This window comes from Salvelinus fontinalis, chromosome 13, assembly GCF_029448725.1.
Source record: "Salvelinus fontinalis isolate EN_2023a chromosome 13, ASM2944872v1, whole genome shotgun sequence".
Classification (NCBI taxonomy): Eukaryota; Metazoa; Chordata; class Actinopteri; order Salmoniformes; family Salmonidae; genus Salvelinus; species Salvelinus fontinalis.
Window position 1 is genome coordinate 52484363 of NC_074677.1, and position 19758 is coordinate 52504120.

At 42.4% G+C, this 19758-nt stretch overlaps 2 protein-coding genes across 4 annotated transcripts; one reads left to right on the plus strand and one right to left on the minus strand.

The window, feature by feature from the left end:
- Positions 1 to 2798: 2798 nt before the first annotated feature.
- LOC129868968 (radial spoke head protein 6 homolog A-like) lies at positions 2799 to 8506 on the minus strand. Its single transcript, XM_055943368.1, has 7 exons — positions 7854 to 8506; positions 7540 to 7768; positions 7117 to 7419; positions 6574 to 7023; positions 6333 to 6477; positions 3456 to 3573; positions 2799 to 3326 (listed from the first exon to the last, which is right to left on the minus strand). Exons 1-7 carry the CDS (start codon positions 7946 to 7948, stop codon positions 3086 to 3088), a joined length of 1581 nt encoding a protein of 526 aa, XP_055799343.1. The 5' UTR covers positions 7949 to 8506; the 3' UTR covers positions 2799 to 3085.
- Positions 8507 to 10332: 1826 nt separating this feature from the next.
- LOC129868964 (heterogeneous nuclear ribonucleoprotein U-like protein 1) lies at positions 10333 to 18919 on the plus strand. Of its 3 annotated transcripts, none has more exons than XM_055943349.1 (16): positions 10333 to 10440; positions 11027 to 11313; positions 11452 to 11826; positions 11920 to 12136; positions 12980 to 13053; positions 13151 to 13290; positions 13435 to 13534; positions 13657 to 13769; positions 13867 to 14133; positions 14267 to 14389; positions 14487 to 14615; positions 15976 to 16144; positions 17031 to 17288; positions 17375 to 17541; positions 17657 to 17842; positions 17937 to 18919. In XM_055943349.1, exons 2-16 carry the CDS (start codon positions 11064 to 11066, stop codon positions 18036 to 18038), a joined length of 2670 nt encoding a protein of 889 aa, XP_055799324.1. In that variant the 5' UTR covers positions 10333 to 10440; positions 11027 to 11063; the 3' UTR covers positions 18039 to 18919. The 3 variants fall into 3 exon arrangements, with proteins under 3 accessions (XP_055799324.1, XP_055799323.1, XP_055799325.1); XM_055943348.1 differs by having other exon boundaries at positions 10334 to 10452; XM_055943350.1 differs by having other exon boundaries at positions 10335 to 10452; positions 11027 to 11289.
- The last annotated feature ends 839 nt before the right edge of the window (positions 18920 to 19758 follow it).

Here is a 19758-nt window from a genome sequence, read left to right on the forward strand (position 1 = left end):
AAAGCCAGACTATGGTTTGCAACTGCACATGGGGACGAAGATCATACTTTTAGAGAAATGTCCTCTGGTCTGATGAAACAAAAATAGAACTGTTTGGCCATAATGACCATCGTTACGTTTGGAGGAAAAAGGGGGACGCTTGCAAGCTGAAGAACACCATCCCAACCGTGAAGCATGGGGGTGGCAGCATCATGTTGTGGGGGTGCTTTGCTGCAGGAGGGACTGGTGCACTTCACAAAATAGATGGCATCATGTGGCAGGAAAATTATGTGGATATGTTGAAGCAACATCTCAAGATATCAGGCAGGAAGTTAAAGCTTGCTCGCAAATGGGTCTTCAAAATGGACAATGACCCCAAGCATACTTCCAAAGTTGTGGCAAAATGGCTTAAGGACAACAAAGTCAAGGTATTGGAGTGGCCCTGACCTCAATCCTATAGAACATTTGTGGGCAGAACTGAAAAAGCATGTGCGAGCAAGGAGGCCTACAAACCTGACTCAGTTACACCAGCTCTGTCAGGAGGAATGTGCCAAAATTCACCCAACTTATTGTGGGAAGCTTGTGAAAGGCTACCTGAAACGTTTGACCTAAGTTAAACAATTTAAAGGCAATGCTACCAAATACTAATTGAGTGTATGTAAACTTCTGAACCACTGGGAATGTGATGAAAGAAATAAAAGCTGAAATAAATCATTCTCTCTACTATTATTCTGACATTTCACATTCTTAAAAAAAAGCGGTGATCCTGACTGACCTAAGACGGAATTTTTACCAGGATTAAATGTCAGGAATTGTGAAAAACTGAGTTTAAATGTATTTGGCTAAGGTGTATGTAAACTTCCGACTTGAACTGTATATCCATTACACATTAGTCAAACATCTGTATTACAGTGCAACAGATTAAACAGAAGGATGATGATAGTTAATGATCCTGCTTCATTTCATTTACAGAATGGTTTTTAACCTAATTCACAGGGTTAGCAGAGATTCAACAAATAATGAAATGTTTTACCTATTGCATTACATTGCCATGCATTCCGTGTTTTGTTTTTATGCAAAATTAATACAAAATCTGGCTTTCTTATTCTCTACCTTGTTTCTGTCATGCTCTTTTATGGTTAAAGAGATATACAGTACCAGTCAAGTTTAGACACACATACTCATTCAAGGGTTTTTCTTTATTTTTACTAAAGTAGAATAATAATGAAGACATCAAAACTATGAAATAACACATATGGAATCATGTAGTAACTAAAAATGTGTTCAAAGTAGCCACGCTTTGCCCTGATGACAGCTTTGCACTCTTGGCATTCTCTCAGCCAGCTTCACCTGGAATGCTTTCCCAACAGTCTTGAAGGAGTTCCCACATATGCTGAGCACTTGTTGGCTGCTTTTCCTTCACTCTACAGTCCAACTCATCCCAAACCATTCCAATTGGGTTGAGGTTGGGTGATTGTGGAGGCCAGGTCATCTGATGCAGCACTCCAGCACTCTCCTTGGTCAAATAGTCATTGTCCTGTTTAAAAACAAATGATAGTCCCACTAAGCGCAAACAAGATGGGATGGCGTATCGCTGCAGAATGCTGTGGCAGCCATGCTGGTTGGACTCATCAGACCAAAGGACAGATTTCCACCGGTCTAATGTCCATTGCTCGTGTTTCTTGGCCATAGCAAGTCTCTTCTTCTTATTGGTGTCCTTTAGTAGTGGTTTCTTTGCAGAAATTCAACCATAAAGGCCTGATTCACGCAGTCTCCTCGGAACAGTTGATGTTGAGATGTGTCTGTTACTTGAACTCTGAAGCATTTATTTGGGCTGCATTTTCTGAGGCTGGTACCTCTAATGAACTTATCCTCTGCAGCAGAGGTAACTCTGGGTCTTCCTTTCCTGTGGCGGTCCTGATGAGAGCCAGTTTCATCATAGCACTTGATGGTTTTTGCGACTGCACTTGAAGAAACTTTCAAAGTTCTTGAAGTTTTCCTGATTGAGGGACTGTCATATCTCTTTGCTTATTTGTTCTTCCCATAATATGGATTTGGTCTTTTACCAAATAGGGCTATCTTCTGTATACCACCCCTACCTTGTCACAACACAACTGATTGACTCAAACGCATTAAGAAGGAAAGACATTCAACAAATTAACTTTTAAGAAAGCACACCTGTTAATTGAAATGCATTCCAGATGACTACCTCATGAAGCTGGTTGAGAGAATGCCACGACTGTGCAAAGCTGTCATCAAGGCAAAGGGTGACTACTTTGAAGAATCTCAAATATAAAATATATTTTGATTTGTTTGACACGTTTTTGGTAACTACATGATTCCATATGTGTTATTTCATAGTTTTGTTGTCTTCACTATTATTCTACAATATAGAAAATATCAAAAATAAAGAAAAACCCTTGAATGAGTAGGTGTGTCCAAACTTTTGACTGGTACTGTATATATTATTGAAGGCTCACCCCACATGTTCTGACATTACCAATTGAGGACAGGAGCAATTACTGAGGTATTGAGTTACTTGTCTGCTTCATGTGATAAGTAATAAAAAGTGAAGTCTGTCTTGCCAACACATCTGACTACGGTCTGATGTCTAAAAAAGTAGGTCAATTAAATGCACAAACATTGTTTCATTAAAACCTGGTATTGGGGTGGGACACTGTTGGAGCGTGGTGGGTGAAGGTGGGTTGGATTTGGTAGGGGATCAGTGTGTGTTTTGCTCTCTACCTGTTTGTCTGTAATAATCTTTCAAAATTGACTAATAAAAAAAACATGAACAAGCATTGTTCTCTCAGTGGACATTGCTGTGCAAATTGTTTTATTTGTTCTTAATAAATTAGGGGCTCTATTTAATCTATCACTGAAGCGTTACAGATTCCGCAGTAGAAATGTAAAGGTCATTTTGAGCCGACATACGCAGCGTTTACCATGAAAGCAGTCTCAGCTAAAGCCGGAACATTGCCTTTAAATTGCAATCACGCTGTAAAGCTGAACTTTGCAACGCGGATTGAATAGAGCCCTCTGGCTTTAGTCAACAGTAAATGTTGCCTATTTTGTAATGTAGTGTTTGTTAACTACAAAGTCATCTTTAATCATCCTCTTCTTCCTCCTCCTCTTCGTCCTCACCCAGGCCCTCTGTCTCTTCTTGGGCAGCCCTCTGCTCCTCCAGGGTTGCTTTCAGGGCCTGCTCTTCTTCCAGACTGGGGTCCAGGGACTCTGTGATCTCTGGCCCACTGGGGTATTCTCTCTGGGGCATTGTTGGAACAGTTGGGATGTACCCTTCCCCTGCAAATTTCAGGCCCCAACCAATGTAGATGTTCTCAAACTTCCTAAATTAGGAAACAAAAAAAAACATATTTATTTGATTGGGGATATTGTCTGTATCCCACAGTTATAATAATATATAATACATTATCCCTACAAAGTTCTAAAAATAAATAAATGACACTCAATCTTACTTTCCACTGGCATAAGTATAAGCCCCTGGCCAGAGGTTTGAGCGCAGCACTGCAATAGCAAACTGAGAGATGAGGGTGGAGGACATCTTGGAGCTCCAGGGAGGGGTGTTGGTAGTCTCTGAAATGCAGTTGAAAGGAGTTTAACACATAGAGAGGAATGATCATAATAGACATGCCACCAGCATGGAGTGAAAATGTAGGCCAACCAACTGACTGAGAATAGACCAATGATTATATATGAATGGACAAAGCCATCGCTCACGTGACACCATTAATTCCTATGTGAAGACTCAATAGCGCATTGAAGCCAAATGAAGTTGGTTAAGATGGCGTCTCATGGAGACATAAAATGCGCAGTTTGAGCTGAAAAAGGCTATAAGGATACGCCTGACGCCCAAACTGATATTTAATGTCAGAATTTATTAAAAATTAGGTTAGGGTCTGGGTTAAGGGTTTGGTTAAGGTGAAGGTTTTGTCTAGTTTCGTCTAGTAATGACAAAAATATACACAGCTCAAAAAAATAAAGGGAACACTTAAACAACACAATGTAACTCCAAGTCAATCACACTTCTGTGAAATCAAACTGTCCACTTAGGAAGCAACACTGATTGACAATAAATTTTACATGCTGTTGTGCAAATGGAATAGACAACAGGTGGAAATTTTAGGCAATTAGCAAGACACCCCCAATAAAGGAGTGGTTCTGCTGGTGGTGACAACAGACCACTTCTCAGTTCCTATGCTTCCTGGCTGATGTTTTGGTCACTTTTGAATGCTGGCGGTGCTTTCACTCTAGTGGTAGCATGAGACGGAGTCTACAACCCACACAAGTGGTTCAGGTAGTGCAGCTCATCCAGGATGGCACATCAATGCGAGCTGTGGCAAGAAGGTTTGCTGTGTCTGTCAGCGTAGTGTCCAGAGCATGGAGGCGCTACCAGGAGACAGGCCAGTACATCAGGAGACGTGGAGGAGGCCAACAACCCAGCAGCAGGACCGCTACCTCCGCCTTTGTGCAAGGAGGAACAGGAGGAGCACTGCCAGAGCCCTGCAAAATGACCTCCAGCAGGCCACAAATGTGCATGTGTCTGCTCAAACGGTCAGAAACAGACTCCATTAGGGTGGTATGAGGGCCCGACGTCCACAGGTGGGGGTTGTGCTTACAGCCCAACACCGTGCAGGATGTTTGGCATTTGCCAGAGAACACCAAGATTGGCAAATTCGCCACTGGCGCCCTGTGCTCTTCACAGATGAAAGCAGGTTCACACTGAGCACATGTGACAGACGTGACAGTCTGGAGACGCCGTGGAGAACGTTCTGCTGCCTGCAACATCCTCCAGCATGACCGGTTTGGCGGTGGGTCGGTCATAGTGTGGGGTGGCATTTCTTTGGGGGGCTGCACAGCCCTCCATGGGCTCGCCAGAGGTAGCCTGACTGCCATTAGGTACCGAGATGAGATCCTCAGACCCCTTGTGAGACCATATGCTGGTGCGGTTGGCCCTGGATTCCTCCTAATGCAAGACAATGCTAGACCTCATGTGGCTGGAGTCAGGAGACCATCCGTCAGGAGACCAACCACCTCAGGAGACCATCCGCCACCTCATCAGGAGCATGCCCAGGCGTTGTAGGGAGGTCATACAGGCACGTGGAGGCCACACGCACTACTGAGCCTCATTTTGACTTGTTTTAAGGACATTACATCAAAGTTGGATCAGCCTGTAGTGTGGTTTTCCACTTTAATTTTGAGTGTGACTCCAAATCCAGACCTCCATAGGTTGATAAATTTGATTTCCATTGATAATTTTTGTGTGATTTTGTTGTCAGCACATTCAACTATGTAAAGAAAAAAGTATTTAATAAGAATATTTCATTCATTCAGATCTAGGATGTGTTATTTTAGTGTTCCCTTTATTTTTTTGAGCAGTGTATATAATTAAAAAACATCTAACTAGGCCTTCATTACTCCGGCATGGTGTTTTTTCAACTAAATCAGTGAACTAGGCCTTTATTATTCCTGGTGACAGCACTCTATGAGCAGGTCAATATTTTTCCTCAATCCCCCTCCCTCGCCCGTTGGCGGATATTTCTCGACAGCACCCCCAAACCATGTAGTCGGTGTAAGCGTCAGCTGTGTCCTTATAGCAGAGTTTCTAAACCCAAAGACAAAACATTGCCAGACTTCTGGGAATGCTTGCGAAGCAGACTTTGGGGTTTGAGAGGTCAGTGAGAATTGAAAAATCTTCCTTTGTTGTGAATTTTCTCGAAATCTAAAGGCACAACCTAGATTTCAGCCAATGTCATATGCATTTGAACATGTTATTACTCCAACCTTGTGAAAGTGACACATTTTTATTTTCATCAAAAATGAGTGCCTTTGATTTGACGGCTTGCACATTCTGTGTTTCTAGCTAGCCAACGTCGCCATGACATCGCCTACAAGTTTGATCAGGGATTTCTATTGGAGAGCAGTTTAAGCCTATCTTCATACCGTACTGTCTTTGCTTATTTTCTCTTCTATTTGGAGCTACTCCAGGAAGTGACGTTGCAGGCTAGCTCAGTGCTGCCCCCTCTCATTGAGTACCTCAAGTTAAAGACCGACCGGGCTACTGCAGGCTGCCATTAGCAACTAAATTATAACTTCTTCTCTGTGCGATTTAAAAATAATTGGTTCAAGGACATACATCTGGTGTATTAGAAGCAATTATTGGTACCATGATTGTCTTAAAATGTTGTATTTATTTACATGAAGATTGACATATTTCCATTCACTATAATGGGGATCATGTTTTATGCAAACAATGCCTTCAGTACCGCGGTCGTACTTTAACTTCCGTGGCTTCAATGAGAGGGGGCAGTTGTTCTCCGCTGGAATAGACTGACCTGCATCCTCAGAGAGTGGAGTGAGGAGGGGAGGCCCCACCTCTGGATCAGGCTCATCAGGCTCCTCCTCCTTCTCCTCTTCATCTGCTTCCTCCTCAAAGTCATCCTCAGGCTTATCAGCCAGGTTCACCCACACACAGCGACCCTAGGAGAGGCCATGTGATTATTTTCAGGACACAAAAAATGGGTTAAAAATGGCTTATCAGAATCACATTAGAAAATTAATTTGTTTGAGTGTTACCTGTTGAAGGATGTGCTGGACATGATGCACCCAGGTGGATAGAGATTCTGCCATTTCAGGAACAGGAATTCCCTCAAAGTCAGAATTCTCTTCAAAGCTGTCTCGGGCTCCCTCCTCTTCCTCCTCACCTTCCTCCTCTGCAAACTGATAGAACCCGAGGGGACTGACCTGTGTGCCGGCAGAGATTCGAGCAATTTGGGCTCGCAAATAGTTGGCCTCATTGCCAGGAAAAGGAGGATAGCTGATGATGGGGGCATCCAGTCTCCCTGTGAAGAATTTGCGGATGTGGCGTGCGGCTGTGATCTGGGTGGGAGTGACAGTGGGCAGCTTCACCCAGGGAAGGCCAGGCTCTCTGCACACAAAGTAAGTAAACTTGTTCACACCTGTGCGATTGTCCTCCTTTGGCACCACAGGCGGGGGCTTGAAGGTGGATCTTGGGAGCGTATCAATCTAAAATGCAAAGTCATCATAAACTTTTCATACTAGAAGAAACGTAATATGAAAGCAACATACTGTAAGACAGCTATTTTTTCAGTAACTCACCACTTCCACCACATCAGCTTCCTCATCATCATCCCGAGGTTCTCCATCTCTTTCCTCGTCTTCCACTGTTTCCTCATTACCCTCTTCCTCCTCCTCCCCCTCTCTGTACTCGCACTCAGCAACGAGATAGTTTCCCTCTGTGCCCAGGATCTTGCCCCAAAGTCGGCAGCGCACTAGCGGTTGGGAATCCACCAGCTGCTTGAGTGCCAGGAAGACCCTCAGCATCTCCTCTCTACCCAGTCCCACTCCAGCCTGCTCCAGGAAGAAGCCAAGCTCACTCACATTGGGGAGCGGTGTTTCTACCTAATGAGACACAGACAAGTTGAAATAATTATTGATTACACTATACAACTTGCTCATTCATTCCCCAAATCAGTCTTGGTAAAGTGAATGTGCAAGGACCTTGGTCATTTCTTCTCTTACCAGTTCCTCCTCTTGTTCTCCATCATCACCCCCTCTCCTTGAAAACAGTAACCTCTGCTGCTCAGCCAAGAGCTGTGCAGCCGTTGCCAGTGGCATGTCTCTCAAGGTGCTCTGCTTGTCCTGCAGCAATTCCCGCTTCACCTCACGGCTCATGTCTTCAATTATGTCAACCACATTTTCTGGACGCTCATCCATCACCTTGGTCAGTAATCGTGAAAGATGGTCATAGCTGGAAAGGTTGGAGAACAGTGTCATACTCACTTAACTAGCACGCTACCTTCGCTATCCACTATGGCAATCATTCAAATACTCACAGGTTGAGGTTGCTTTTTGTACTATTCTTGAGCATAAAGGCCTTGAAGCAGATCGCTGTGTGCTCCCTTTGGTCGTTCAGTGCTCCCTCTGCCATTTTTCTTGCGTTCCTAACAACTCAACAAAAAACGGTCCTGTTGTGAAAACAGATTGATGTTCTCGACCCACCAGTGTCGTGGTTAAGTTTAGGTTGTTTATCAACACTTTTACCAAAGTTAAAACTTCCAAAATCTCAAACGATAGGCATCGGGGGTATGCTAGCTATCCAAGTTCTTGTTCTTCACCAGTAAAAAAACACCACGAGCAGCCCGTTGCTAAGGTAAACAATACTGTTGCTGTGCTCGTGGTACTTTGCTATGCATAGAATGTCCATCAAGTGGCAGCACACCCATCACCCCTGGCACTGCTGACCTGCAAAACTCTAAAACTGATCCTTAGCTTACCCTCACTAAACCCTTAACTCTGACCCTGGTGTTAAGAGCCAGTACAAATATAGAGGTGCAGTCACAATTTTGCAATTGTTCATCCTCAGTTTATAATATTGTTCTTTACGCCCTTCCTCAGATGGAGCATAATTCTGCATTTCCTGTGCCAGTCTCACGATGACCACTTTTAATTGGTCAGTGACATCTGAAGGATCGGTAGGTGTCTCCTTCATTGGCTCCCACTGTCTCTATAGGGTCCGGAGTGGGGTTTTCTTCCACTACTGGCAAATCCACCTGGTAGAAACATAATTAATTTGAGTTATATTATATACCATCTATCTACAGTATATCTAATAATATTTCAGCATGGCTGTTATGAGTGTCATTTTGAGGGGATACCCAGAGTGACTGTAGATTATTCTGCTCGTTATCGGTTGCAAGATACCAGTTGTGTCATTAAATCTATACCTTTTCAAAACTTTCACATGAATACAACCAATCACTGTACCAGAGACAAAAAATTATAGGATTACCTGCAAAATTATGTCTGCAGTTTCCTTTCGTCTAGCGGGGGCTGCTTCTCCTTCCTCCATGGGCTCCTCTTCCTCTTTGTATTTGGCACAAACTGCTGGACTGGTGGCTCTGGCTCTTTCAGCTGTGCTGGAAAAGGTTCTGCTTGTACCGGATGGGGTGCGAAGGTTGCAACAGGTGGGATTGTTGCAATCAACATGGTCTCAGAGCATTTCGTATTATTCTGTACGTAAATCTGATACATTTTGGAATGATATGTACCGTTTCATATGGTTTGTATTCATTTGTGATGTCCATCACCCATTTCGTATGATATGTTACGGATTACAATTCGTATTATATGTTATGAATTTGGCTTAAAAATCCTTCTTTAACCTGTATCCTCCGCTTCAACTACACTGATTGAAGTGGATTTAACCGGTGACATCGATAAGGAATCATATCTTTCACCTGGGTTTACCTGGGCAGTCTGTGTCATGGAAAGAGCAGGTGTACCTAATGTTTTGTACATGTACACTGAGTGTGACACCTGCTCTTTCTATGACAAAGACTGACCAGGTGAATCCAGGTGAAAGCTATTATCTATTATTGATGTCACTTGTTAAATCCACTATAGTATATTTTGACATTGAAAAAGCATATGATACAGTGTGGCGGGAAGGTCTACTGATTAAATTGAATGGAATGGGTATTAGTGGGAGGATATACAGCTGGATTATGGATTTCTTGTTTGACCGAACCTTCCAGGTCAGGGTGGGATCGGAGTTATCAAGAGAATGTCAGTTGGAAAATGGAACTCCACAGGTTGGTGCTATTAGTCCTATCTTAGTAATGTTAATGATTGATGATGGTGTTGGGGTTACAAAGAAATTATATTGAAATTCAGTTCCGTTGGATACCAGATCATAGAGGTGTTTATAGAAATGATATAGTAGATATAATAGCAAAAAAAGCAGTGTAAAATACTATTGTGGATATACAGGTGCAGTTGGGTAGAGGGGAAATTAAAATATTGATTCAGAAAAATGGGTTAGATTGCTGGCAGAGACAATGGGATGAAAGTAGTAAGGGAAGACATTTTTATAGTACAAGGAAATCTGTATGGGAGATAATGTCATATAATGGTAACAGAAGGGAGGAAGTTATGTTGTGTAGGACGAGATTAGGGCATACAGGTTTGAATTCCTCTTTGAAATTGATAGGGAAACATGATACTGGATTGTGTAATGGCTGTATGGTAGAGGAAACGGTTGAACATGTATTATTTTGTGAAATGTATGATGTAGAAGGGAAGGGGTTGTTGGAGAGTTGTCAGAGACGTTGTCAGAGACGTTGGACGGGAATGGAGTGATGGGAGTAATGAGGTTTGTACGGAATTATTTTATAAGAAATTTTGGGTTAGTTAATTAAGAGAATATGGAGGCATAGATAGGTCGTGACCGGCCTCACACTCCAGTACAGTAGGTGACGATGTATGCAGCTGTCAGTTGGTTGCGATTCGCCAATAGAAACTTAAAGAAGAAGAAACAGATATACAGCTTCGCTGAGGGAGGGCTTCGGTAGCGACAGAATCGTCCATTTTGTTTTAGTTGAGTTGGTCGATGCATGAATCTCTAGCAAGGACATTATAGGGGTGAGGAAAGAGGTTAGTAATATAAATTCACATGACTTAGCTACACATCGTAGACACACTATACTATCTATGGGCTCCCGAGTGGCGCAGCGGTCTAAGGCACTGCAGCTCAGTGCTAGAGGCGTCACTACAGACCCTGGCTCGATTCCAGGCTGTATCACAACCGGTCGTAATCGTGCGGCGCACAATTGGCCCAGGGTAGTACGAGTTAGGCCGTCATTGTAAATAAGAATTTGTTCTTAACTGACTTGTCTAATTTAAATAAAAATACATTATTGTATACAGCTAGTTGTGTTGGTGTGTCAGACCTAAGCTTGCTCTCCAGTAGAAATCTACCTAGCTAACTTTAAGAAAACTTGGCTTTTGACCCGTGCGTTGTTTCGCAGTGTATTGTATGTTTTTGCTACGCGAGCGAAGTCCATGCATGGTCTTGTAATGCAACGAAATAGCGAGCTAGCTAGCTCAGATGGGGCAATAATATGTGTAACTAACTACAGTAAATAGCTAGTTAACTAACGCTACCACTACTAGGCGGTTAAGTACATTTCTAAACTGATTTCCTTGCCTGTGCATTAATTTCGTATAGATTGGAATTTCGGATCACTGAAGAAGTTGCATGAAAAATGAGTGGAATCAATGTGAAGAAGCTCAAAGTCAACGAGCTGAAGGAGGAACTTCAGGTGCGAGGCCTGGATACTCGTGGGCTGAAGGCAGATCTTGCCTCAAGGTTGCAGTCAGCACTTGAGGCGGAGGCTGCAGGTGAAGGGGACGGGCCACCGATTGCCGATGTTGGGGAGGAGGGGGATCAGCAAAACGATATTGGCGGAGACGCTGGAGATGGTGATAACGGTACAAATATTGGGGGTTCAAAGTGTATGTAGACAGTTGTAAGGTTGCACCAATACAGCCACGTCCACTGTTGTTCACAGATTGTTTGCAGATGAAACTGCTGTACTGCTCCAAATATGTAAAAGAAGCAGCTTGTGGTACTGACACTGTTTTCTTTATTAGTTAAAGATGATGGGGAAGAAGAAAAAGATATTGAGGACAAGGAAGTACAGTTTGTCCCGCAGGCTGATGAGGCGAATGGTGATAATGAACAGAGTGAAGAAGACAGCCGGGATGGGGCACAGATGTATGGTCAAGTCCCTGCAATGGAATATGGGATGGTCGATTTCACAGAAGATGTGATGGAGCCACAGATTCCGCAGGCGTATGAGTCAGACAAAAGACAAGAGCCAGAGCCGCAGGTTCTAGAACCGGAGATGGAGGAACCGGAGATGGAGGAACCTGTGGAACCAGAACCTGTGCAACCAAAACCTGTGCAACAAGAGCCTCTGGAGTCGGCATCAATTGAGCCTGTGGAGATGCCTGAAATTCAGCCAGGTCAGTAATAACTTGTTCATGCTTAGTATATTCTCTCAATTCACACTGTTGCTCAAGCAGTAATGATTGACAACATTGACCTCATTGGTGCAGAGGAGTTTGTGATGAAAGCAGAGGTGAAAAAGGAGCAGGAGCAGTTGAAGGAAGAGAAGGAGCCACAGTCGCCAAGGGCTCATCATCCAGAGCCAGCCAATGAACGGGAGGCTGAGCAGGCGACCCAGGTCAAAACGGAGGATAACCGACACAACCGTAAGAGGCCATACGATGAAGGCCGTGGCTATGGATACTATGAACATCGGGAGGAAAAAAGGTACACTGTGTGTGTGTTAAAATGTTTCTAAGTGGAACAAGTTTGAAATAGGGATGGGGGTTTAAAATAATTTTGCGATTCGAATAGTATCATGAATTTTTGTTGGATATCCGGATATTTGAAATGCATGCGTTTTAAAAAAAAAACTGCTGTGCGAGGGGAAAGGCTGGCGCTCTATTGCTGCATCTGCGGAGATGCCTGTGAGATTGGAGCGAGCAGATGGAGGCATAGAGAGCCGCTACTCGAGTACAGCCAAGACTACCTAACTTGTAGCAGCCACGATGTTATTTATCATCCCAGATAACAGTGCCTGTCTTGACTGGAGTAGCCTAGAGAGGCTAGCTACACTGTATAGCTAGTTGAGGCCACATTTAGTGATTTCTCCCCAACCCCATTCGGATAATACAGCCTACCTGTTGGTTGCTCGTTGTAGCCTACTCCTAATTTCGCTAACTTTTAATTCAGTCATTTTATTCCATTTTGCATTGCAATAGTGAACTCTCACTACACTTGCTACACATTGAGCCGCTTTGATTGGCCAACATAAACAACAAGCTACCAACGTGAAGGCTACCAGTATTTTTTATGTTTTATTAAATAAAATATTTGAAATGGTCATGGTATATCCTTGTATCACATGGATATTATAATTTCATTTAGAAAAAGCATTTACAGTGTTAAAACAAGCCCATAAAATGTTTTGGCACATTCTAATACTAACGCCCGTTCGGATATTCCAATAACCGTGCACATGGCTAGTTTGAAAACTACTTCACTAAAGTGTCTTGAAAACAGTCTATAGAACTACACCTCTAGCTTATGCTCCACACTCTCGTCACATAGGGGACGTTCTCCCCAGCCTCCAGCAGAGGAAGAGGAAGAAGATTTTGATGACACTCTTGTGGCCATTGATACTTGTGAGTGAAAGTACTATGTTTCGGGATGGTAGGAGGATTTGTTTGAATGGTTTAAATGGTTTATTATTGACTTTTGATGAGGTTTTTCTTTTCACAGATAATTGCGATCTGCACTTCAAGGTATCACGTGACCGGTATAGTGGATACCCGCTGACCATTGAAGGTTTTGCATACCTGTGGTCAGGTGCACGAGCTTCCTATGGCGTCAACAAAGGGCGTGTCTGCTTTGAAATGAAGGTAGAGTATTTACTTTTCAAATTAAGTTGCATTTCACTTGGGTGCTTTGCAGATGGAATATTGCATTATTTTTTTTATTTTTTTGCTGTTGAGTCTCATTCGATTTTTATGAATAATAATTTGGTGCATGTTTTTGTTGCCCAGATAAACGAGGAGATCTCTGTGAAGCACCTTCCCAGCAGTGAGCCTGATCCTCATGTAGTGCGCATTGGCTGGTCTCTGGACACCTGCAACACACAGCTTGGTCAGTTTATAAAAATGCTTCTGTACTTGAGCTGGAACATTCAGGATTATGTAATTGTTATTATCAATATTTTCTGTGATTTGAAACAACACACAAACTCCTATTTTTTACTGCTATTACAGGTGAAGAACCATTCTCTTATGGTTATGGAGGAACTGGCAAGAAATCTTCCAAGTGTAAATTCGAGGATTACGGGGAAAAGTTTGGTGAAAACGATGTCCTTGGGTGCTACATTGTAAGTATTTGTGATGGTGCAGAAGATTCACTTCATCTGACTAATAGAGCCGAGTACTCAATAAGCATAAACGTTTTCCTTGTCATGTCTTGTTCAGGACTTCAATAGCGGTGAGGAAGTGGAGATGGCCTTCTCTAAGAACGGCAAGTGGCTGGATGTGGCCTTCCGTGTGCCACGGGAGGAGTTGGCCGAGCGGCCACTCTTTCCCCACGTTCTTGTGAAGAACTGTGCCATTGAATTCAACTTTGGCCAGAAAGAGGAGCCCTTCTTCCCCCTGCCTGAGGGATACACCTTCATTCAGAACGTCCCTCTAGAGAACAGGATGCGGGGGACTATTGGGCCTGCCACCAAGGCTGACTGTGAGGTGAGTGCCAGCCATGTTAGATCATCAAGTGGATCATTCATTTAAAAAAATCATTAGACTAGATTGCTTTTGACATCAGTAGCTGTGAGATGCCATGACCAATTGCACGTTTGACCCTCTTGTTTTACCTCAGCTATTGATGATGGTTGGCCTGCCTGCGTCTGGGAAAACCACTTGGGCCTTGAAGCACGCGGAGGAGCACCCTGCAAAGAAATACAATATCCTGGGCACCAACGCCATAATGGAGAAGATGAAGGTCAGCTGTTATCTTTGTTTGAACACAGAATCCTTTAGTCTTGGTCTTTTTTTAGTGTCAAGTTCCCCTCTAACGTAATGAAAACCTCCACCTTCAGGTGATGGGGCTGCGGCGTCAGAAGAACTATTCTGGTCGGTGGGATGTCCTGATCCAGCAGGCCACACAGTGTCTGAACAGGCTGATCCAGATCGCTGCCCGCAAGAAGCGTAACTACATCCTGGATCAGGTACTGTCTGATATCTCATCAAATACTATATTTTTGTGCTCACCCTCCCTCCTGCCCACTGTTGTTCACTGATGCACATGTCCATTAATGCACTCTGTGATGCGGTCTCTTGATCAACATCTGAACTCCTGGAAGTTATCACCCTGAGCATGCTGCTGAAATCATTCTTTCTGTTTTGCTTAAATGAAAGCGGTATTGCAATTGTATGTTTTTACTCAATATTTTTTGGGGATATCCTCTCTATGTCCTGTTTAAAGAGCTATACGCTGTACAAATAGTCCATGTCTATAATAAGATGTTGAAAAACAAGTAAACACTGCCGGGTGGTGAGTAAGAAATTCACCTTCTGTTGTTCGTTAACTGTAACATTAGCTCAAGTTTAAACTCGCATCACCTCTGATGTATGATAGCTGATTTATACATGCAGACAGCATATGGAACTTTTTTGAATGTTGTATGTTAAATAAATAAAACCTTAAGGTAAGTGAACTAACATGTTTGAATTTTCAGGGTCGTTTGCTCAAGTTACTCAAAGTAGGTAAAGTCCTGGACATTCTAATGGGTGCCACAGTGTAAGTGAGTATTGACAGGTAGGTATTGTCTGTTGTTATTGTCATGAGACAGTTGGGCTATTGACAAACAGGTAAGTTCTGGTAAGTAAATGGGGACCCTGTTATTGTAGGTGAAATATTACCCAACTTTAAAAATGATTCATTATTTGTTGATTTTTAAAGAGGTCATTATCAGAGCAGTGGCATAGCAAATACCTGCCACATACAGAATAGTTAGAAAAACAGTTCATTGATTGTCCTTAAGGGTTTACCTGGAGACAATTCAATTGATTTTACAGATTTAGTTTTTCTACTGTTAAGTATATGGAAGTGAATGTGAGCTGTGTGGCAGAAGGGATTAATGGGCACATTCATCTATTTGATCAACCTTGTAAGGGTGCGTTGTAAACATGGCAAAAATTGATTAAAAGATGCAGCATATTTTTGTAACAGAATAAAAAATGAACGCAACTGTTATTTTCTAATGTAGAATCTGGCCTTAAGTAGCTAACGCTCTCAGCTTTTCATTGGAAATGTTGAGAACTTGCAAGAATTTAACCAATAGATGGCTAACATGGGTCCCCAAAGTTTTTTTTGTCCCAGGAAATGTATTCCAGACACAAAAGTAAGTTGTTGGGTTGTGAGAGAACCATATGTAGTTCCAGAACAGTATGGGGGGGGGGGGGGGGACTCTCACTTTCATCGTTGCAGGAATCCAATTTCCCTCCTATGGAACGCAAAGCCATAACAAAAGCAGACAAGTGAACAATAATAAACAGCTTCTACTTCTTTCTTGTCAACTTTGCTAGACAAATGTATATGGATCAGCCCAGAGACGAAAAATGCGTCCTTTTGAAGGTTTTCAACGCAAGGCTATTGTAATTTGTCCCACGGACGAGGATTTAAAAGAGCGAACGTTAAAGCGAACTGATGAGGAAGGGAAGGATGTTCCCGATCATGCTGTATTAGAAATGAAAGGTAGGAATTCCATGGATAACAAAAATTAAAAACCACACAAAGACAATGCATTTCCTATGTTTTTTTTTTTGTTGTTTTATCGAAACTTGGAAGATCCCACCCGTCCCCCGCCCCCCTTTAAAGAGCTATTCCCACTATTTCCCCCTTTATCATCTATCATTCTCTTATTTTGAACCATTTCTTTCATCTTTCTCATTCATCTATTTAGCACTGCAAACTCAGGGTGCAGGGTGATATCCATTTCACGTGTTGGGTATTGATTCTGGCCCTTGAAGGATGAGATTTTTAATAGATTATCAATTGAAAATTTTAACAAAACCATTGGCAGTGCAATTTCCAGTACCAGGGGAGTGGAAAAAAATCACCATTTATTACTTAAGGACTAACTGAGGACATACGCCCACAGGCTATGCTTCCGTAAGCTATATTTGTGGTTTACAACTGAAAACTGTACATATTCATCACTCTCCTTAGTTTTGTTATTTTCCTATGGTCTCCTGAGTGGCGCAGCGGTCTAAGGCACTACAGACCCTGGTTCGATTCCAGGCTGTATCCTTACCGGCCATGATTGGGAGTCCCATAGGGCGGCGCACAATTGGCCCAGTGTCGTTAGGGTTTGGCCGGGGTAGGCCGTCATTGTAAATAAGAATTTGTTCTTAACTGACTTGCCTAGTTAAATACAAATCCTCCTTAAACTGGATCAAATACTCCCCTGTCCCTTGAGGTAATGTTTTGCTATAATTCCGGTATAACTTTCCCCCACTTCCCTCTTTTCCCTTCCTACCCCTTCCTAGTATTGTCTATCAGATAGTAATAAGGATTTTCTTTCTTTCGATGGCGCCGCTATACTCGTCCTGACAACGTCCAACCCCTCTGCTTCCTGTAGCCAACTTTGTGCTCCCAGAAGCTGGTGAGTTTCTTGACAACGTGACCTTCATCGAGCTGCTACGAGAAGAGGCTGACACGCTGGTAAAGAAATACAATGAGGAGGGCCGCAAGGCCGGCCCACCCCCAGACAAACGCTTCGACAACCGCCAAGGAGAATTCCGTGGTCGCGGTGCACCTTACCAGCGCAATGACAATCGTGGTGGCCCACAAGGAGGAAAGGGAGGCTATCAGAGTCAAGGTGGCAACTTCAGAGGAGGTGAGGTGGAAGGTTTCTGCGGAATTTATTTATTTTTAAACTTTTTATTTTTTTCTGTTAGTGAGCCTACTGCTTTTGCTTTACAGGGTATAACCATGGAGGCTACCAGCAGAACCGCTGGGGGAGCAACCGTGATGGTGCTGCAGGAGGACAACATGACTACAACCGCAACCAGCAATCTGGAGTGAGCTACAATCAGCACCGCCAAGGACAATATAACAAGGGAGTCACTGGGAGTTACAGCCAAGGACAGGTAAACTGTGTTAAATGGCATCTCCCTACATGTGGTTCTCCCTCTGGAATTTGTTCCTCTGTCAACTCTTCACCAGTCCTTCAAACTTTCTGACATCGTATGTTTTAATTTGTAGCCACAGACATACAACCAGGGATACAATCAGGGAAACTACAACCAGGGTTACAACTATGGCAGCTACAGCCAGTACCCAGGTTACAGCCAGAGCTACAGCCAAACTCCTGCCGCCTCCGCTGCTCCTGTTGCCACTGGACAGACCTACAACCAGCAGCAACAGACCTACAACCAGCAGTATCAACAGGTGAGTTGGGCCAACCTAGTTTCTTAGGTTGTCCCATATATCATGTTCACCTGTCTAAAGCTCTGTTGATAATGTCTTGCTCTCTCTGATCTAGTATGCACAGCAGTGGCAGCAGTATTACCAGAACCAGAGCCAATGGAATCAGTACTACAGCCAATATGGAAACTACAGCCAGGGTTCTCAGGGCACACAGTAGGCCTAAAGTAGTGCGCTGATGAGACGGATCTCATTCCCTCAGCAGCATTCCATTGCTTATCCTGCCTGCAGGCTAGACCTCTACCTTTTCATTGTCATACATCTCCTTAATGATTATCCTTCGCTTTCTTATAGCTTATATTTTCAAAAAATGTTCAGGGTCTAGTTTTTCTTCCCTGCCTTTTTAGATACAGGATTTTTATTCTTGCCACGATGTTAGCATTATTTTTGCAGTAGGTCCTGCAGCAATTTAGTAACACACAGCTTATTTTTCTTGCCTGTTCTAGACGTTGGCTATTTGAAATGAGCAACAGAGGTGTAGTTTAACATGCAGATGTAGGACAGTTCAGTGTTGCGCAGTGAATGTTTATTAGAGCTCATAAAAGGTAGCTGGGATTTGCATGTGTACATTTCAATGTGTTTTTAAGAGATGGAATATTTTTGGACAACATTGTTTTTGTTTTCAAATTTTGCTATTGACATGACATTTTTAGTTTTAGATCAAAGAACCATACGTTTTAAAGAAATTGGTGTAGAGTCTGGACTTATTATTCTCGTTTTGATTTAACCATTAATATTTTGCCCATATTTATTGAAATTGAAGACTGACATTTTGATTACTTTTTTTAATAACTTGTATAAAAAGAGAGAGTGATTGTAAAACCACATTTACCAGCATTTTTCACACCATTTAAAATATTCTGTAACATGTCCCTAAAGTCGTTTTTGAATCTTGTGATCAATAACTAGTTTGTGTGGTTGTAAAACTGTATAACATGTATGTCAAACAGTATCTGCATATGGTTCTGTGTTCAAACAAAATGTAATCTTTTTGTGTTTGAGAATATAATCTGAAGATTTTTACTTCAAAATGTAATTTTATTTGGTTGTCTCTAGTTTTTTTTCTTCTTTCTGTCTTGTTTCCTTGAGTACGGCTCACAAAAGTCCAGATTTTAATTATGGATCATTACAAGAACCACACAGCTATAACATTGGACACCTAAAAGTTAGTGTTTTTTAAAGGCACATTGTAAAGAAGTAATTAGGTGGCTTGGGGTTAAACACCTCTCTGGGTTTAACTTCCTGTAATTCTCACAGAAACCACTATTTCCACACTTTCATTGACTGCCGCTACTCTTGCTCAACTAAAAAATGTATGTGTCTCATCTCAAAACAATTTTCATGTACATTGATTATAATATTCCCCCCACCCCCATCATAATGAGGATATTAATAGTGAGATGTGTAATATCATTTTTACTTTAGGTATTTTAATTAAATAAATCAAATATCAGACTTTAGATTTTAAGTGTCAATTACTCAAATGTCAAAGTGAAACATAAAATAGATTAACACACCTTCAGGGGTCAGTTTGCCCTATTGAGGGGGGGTGTTTTGCCCTGATCTAAAACAAAAAAATGTATTTCTGACCACTTCTCTTTAAAAAGTGTTTGCTTACGGATAGCCAGTACTGTATGTACATATCTAAATCTTACCAAATGTTGCTATTGGTTCTCATAAAATACATTTAAGGGGTCGTTTTCCCCCCAACACCCTACAACACTGCAGGCATAAACTAATATGATTACAAATGCCCCAATGCACATGAGTTAATCACAATTTAGGTAAAATTAAGAACTACACAGAAGTGGATATCTCATGTATATGTCATGTGTGGTGATTTGATACAATTTATTTGACATTCGCATCGGTGCATCATC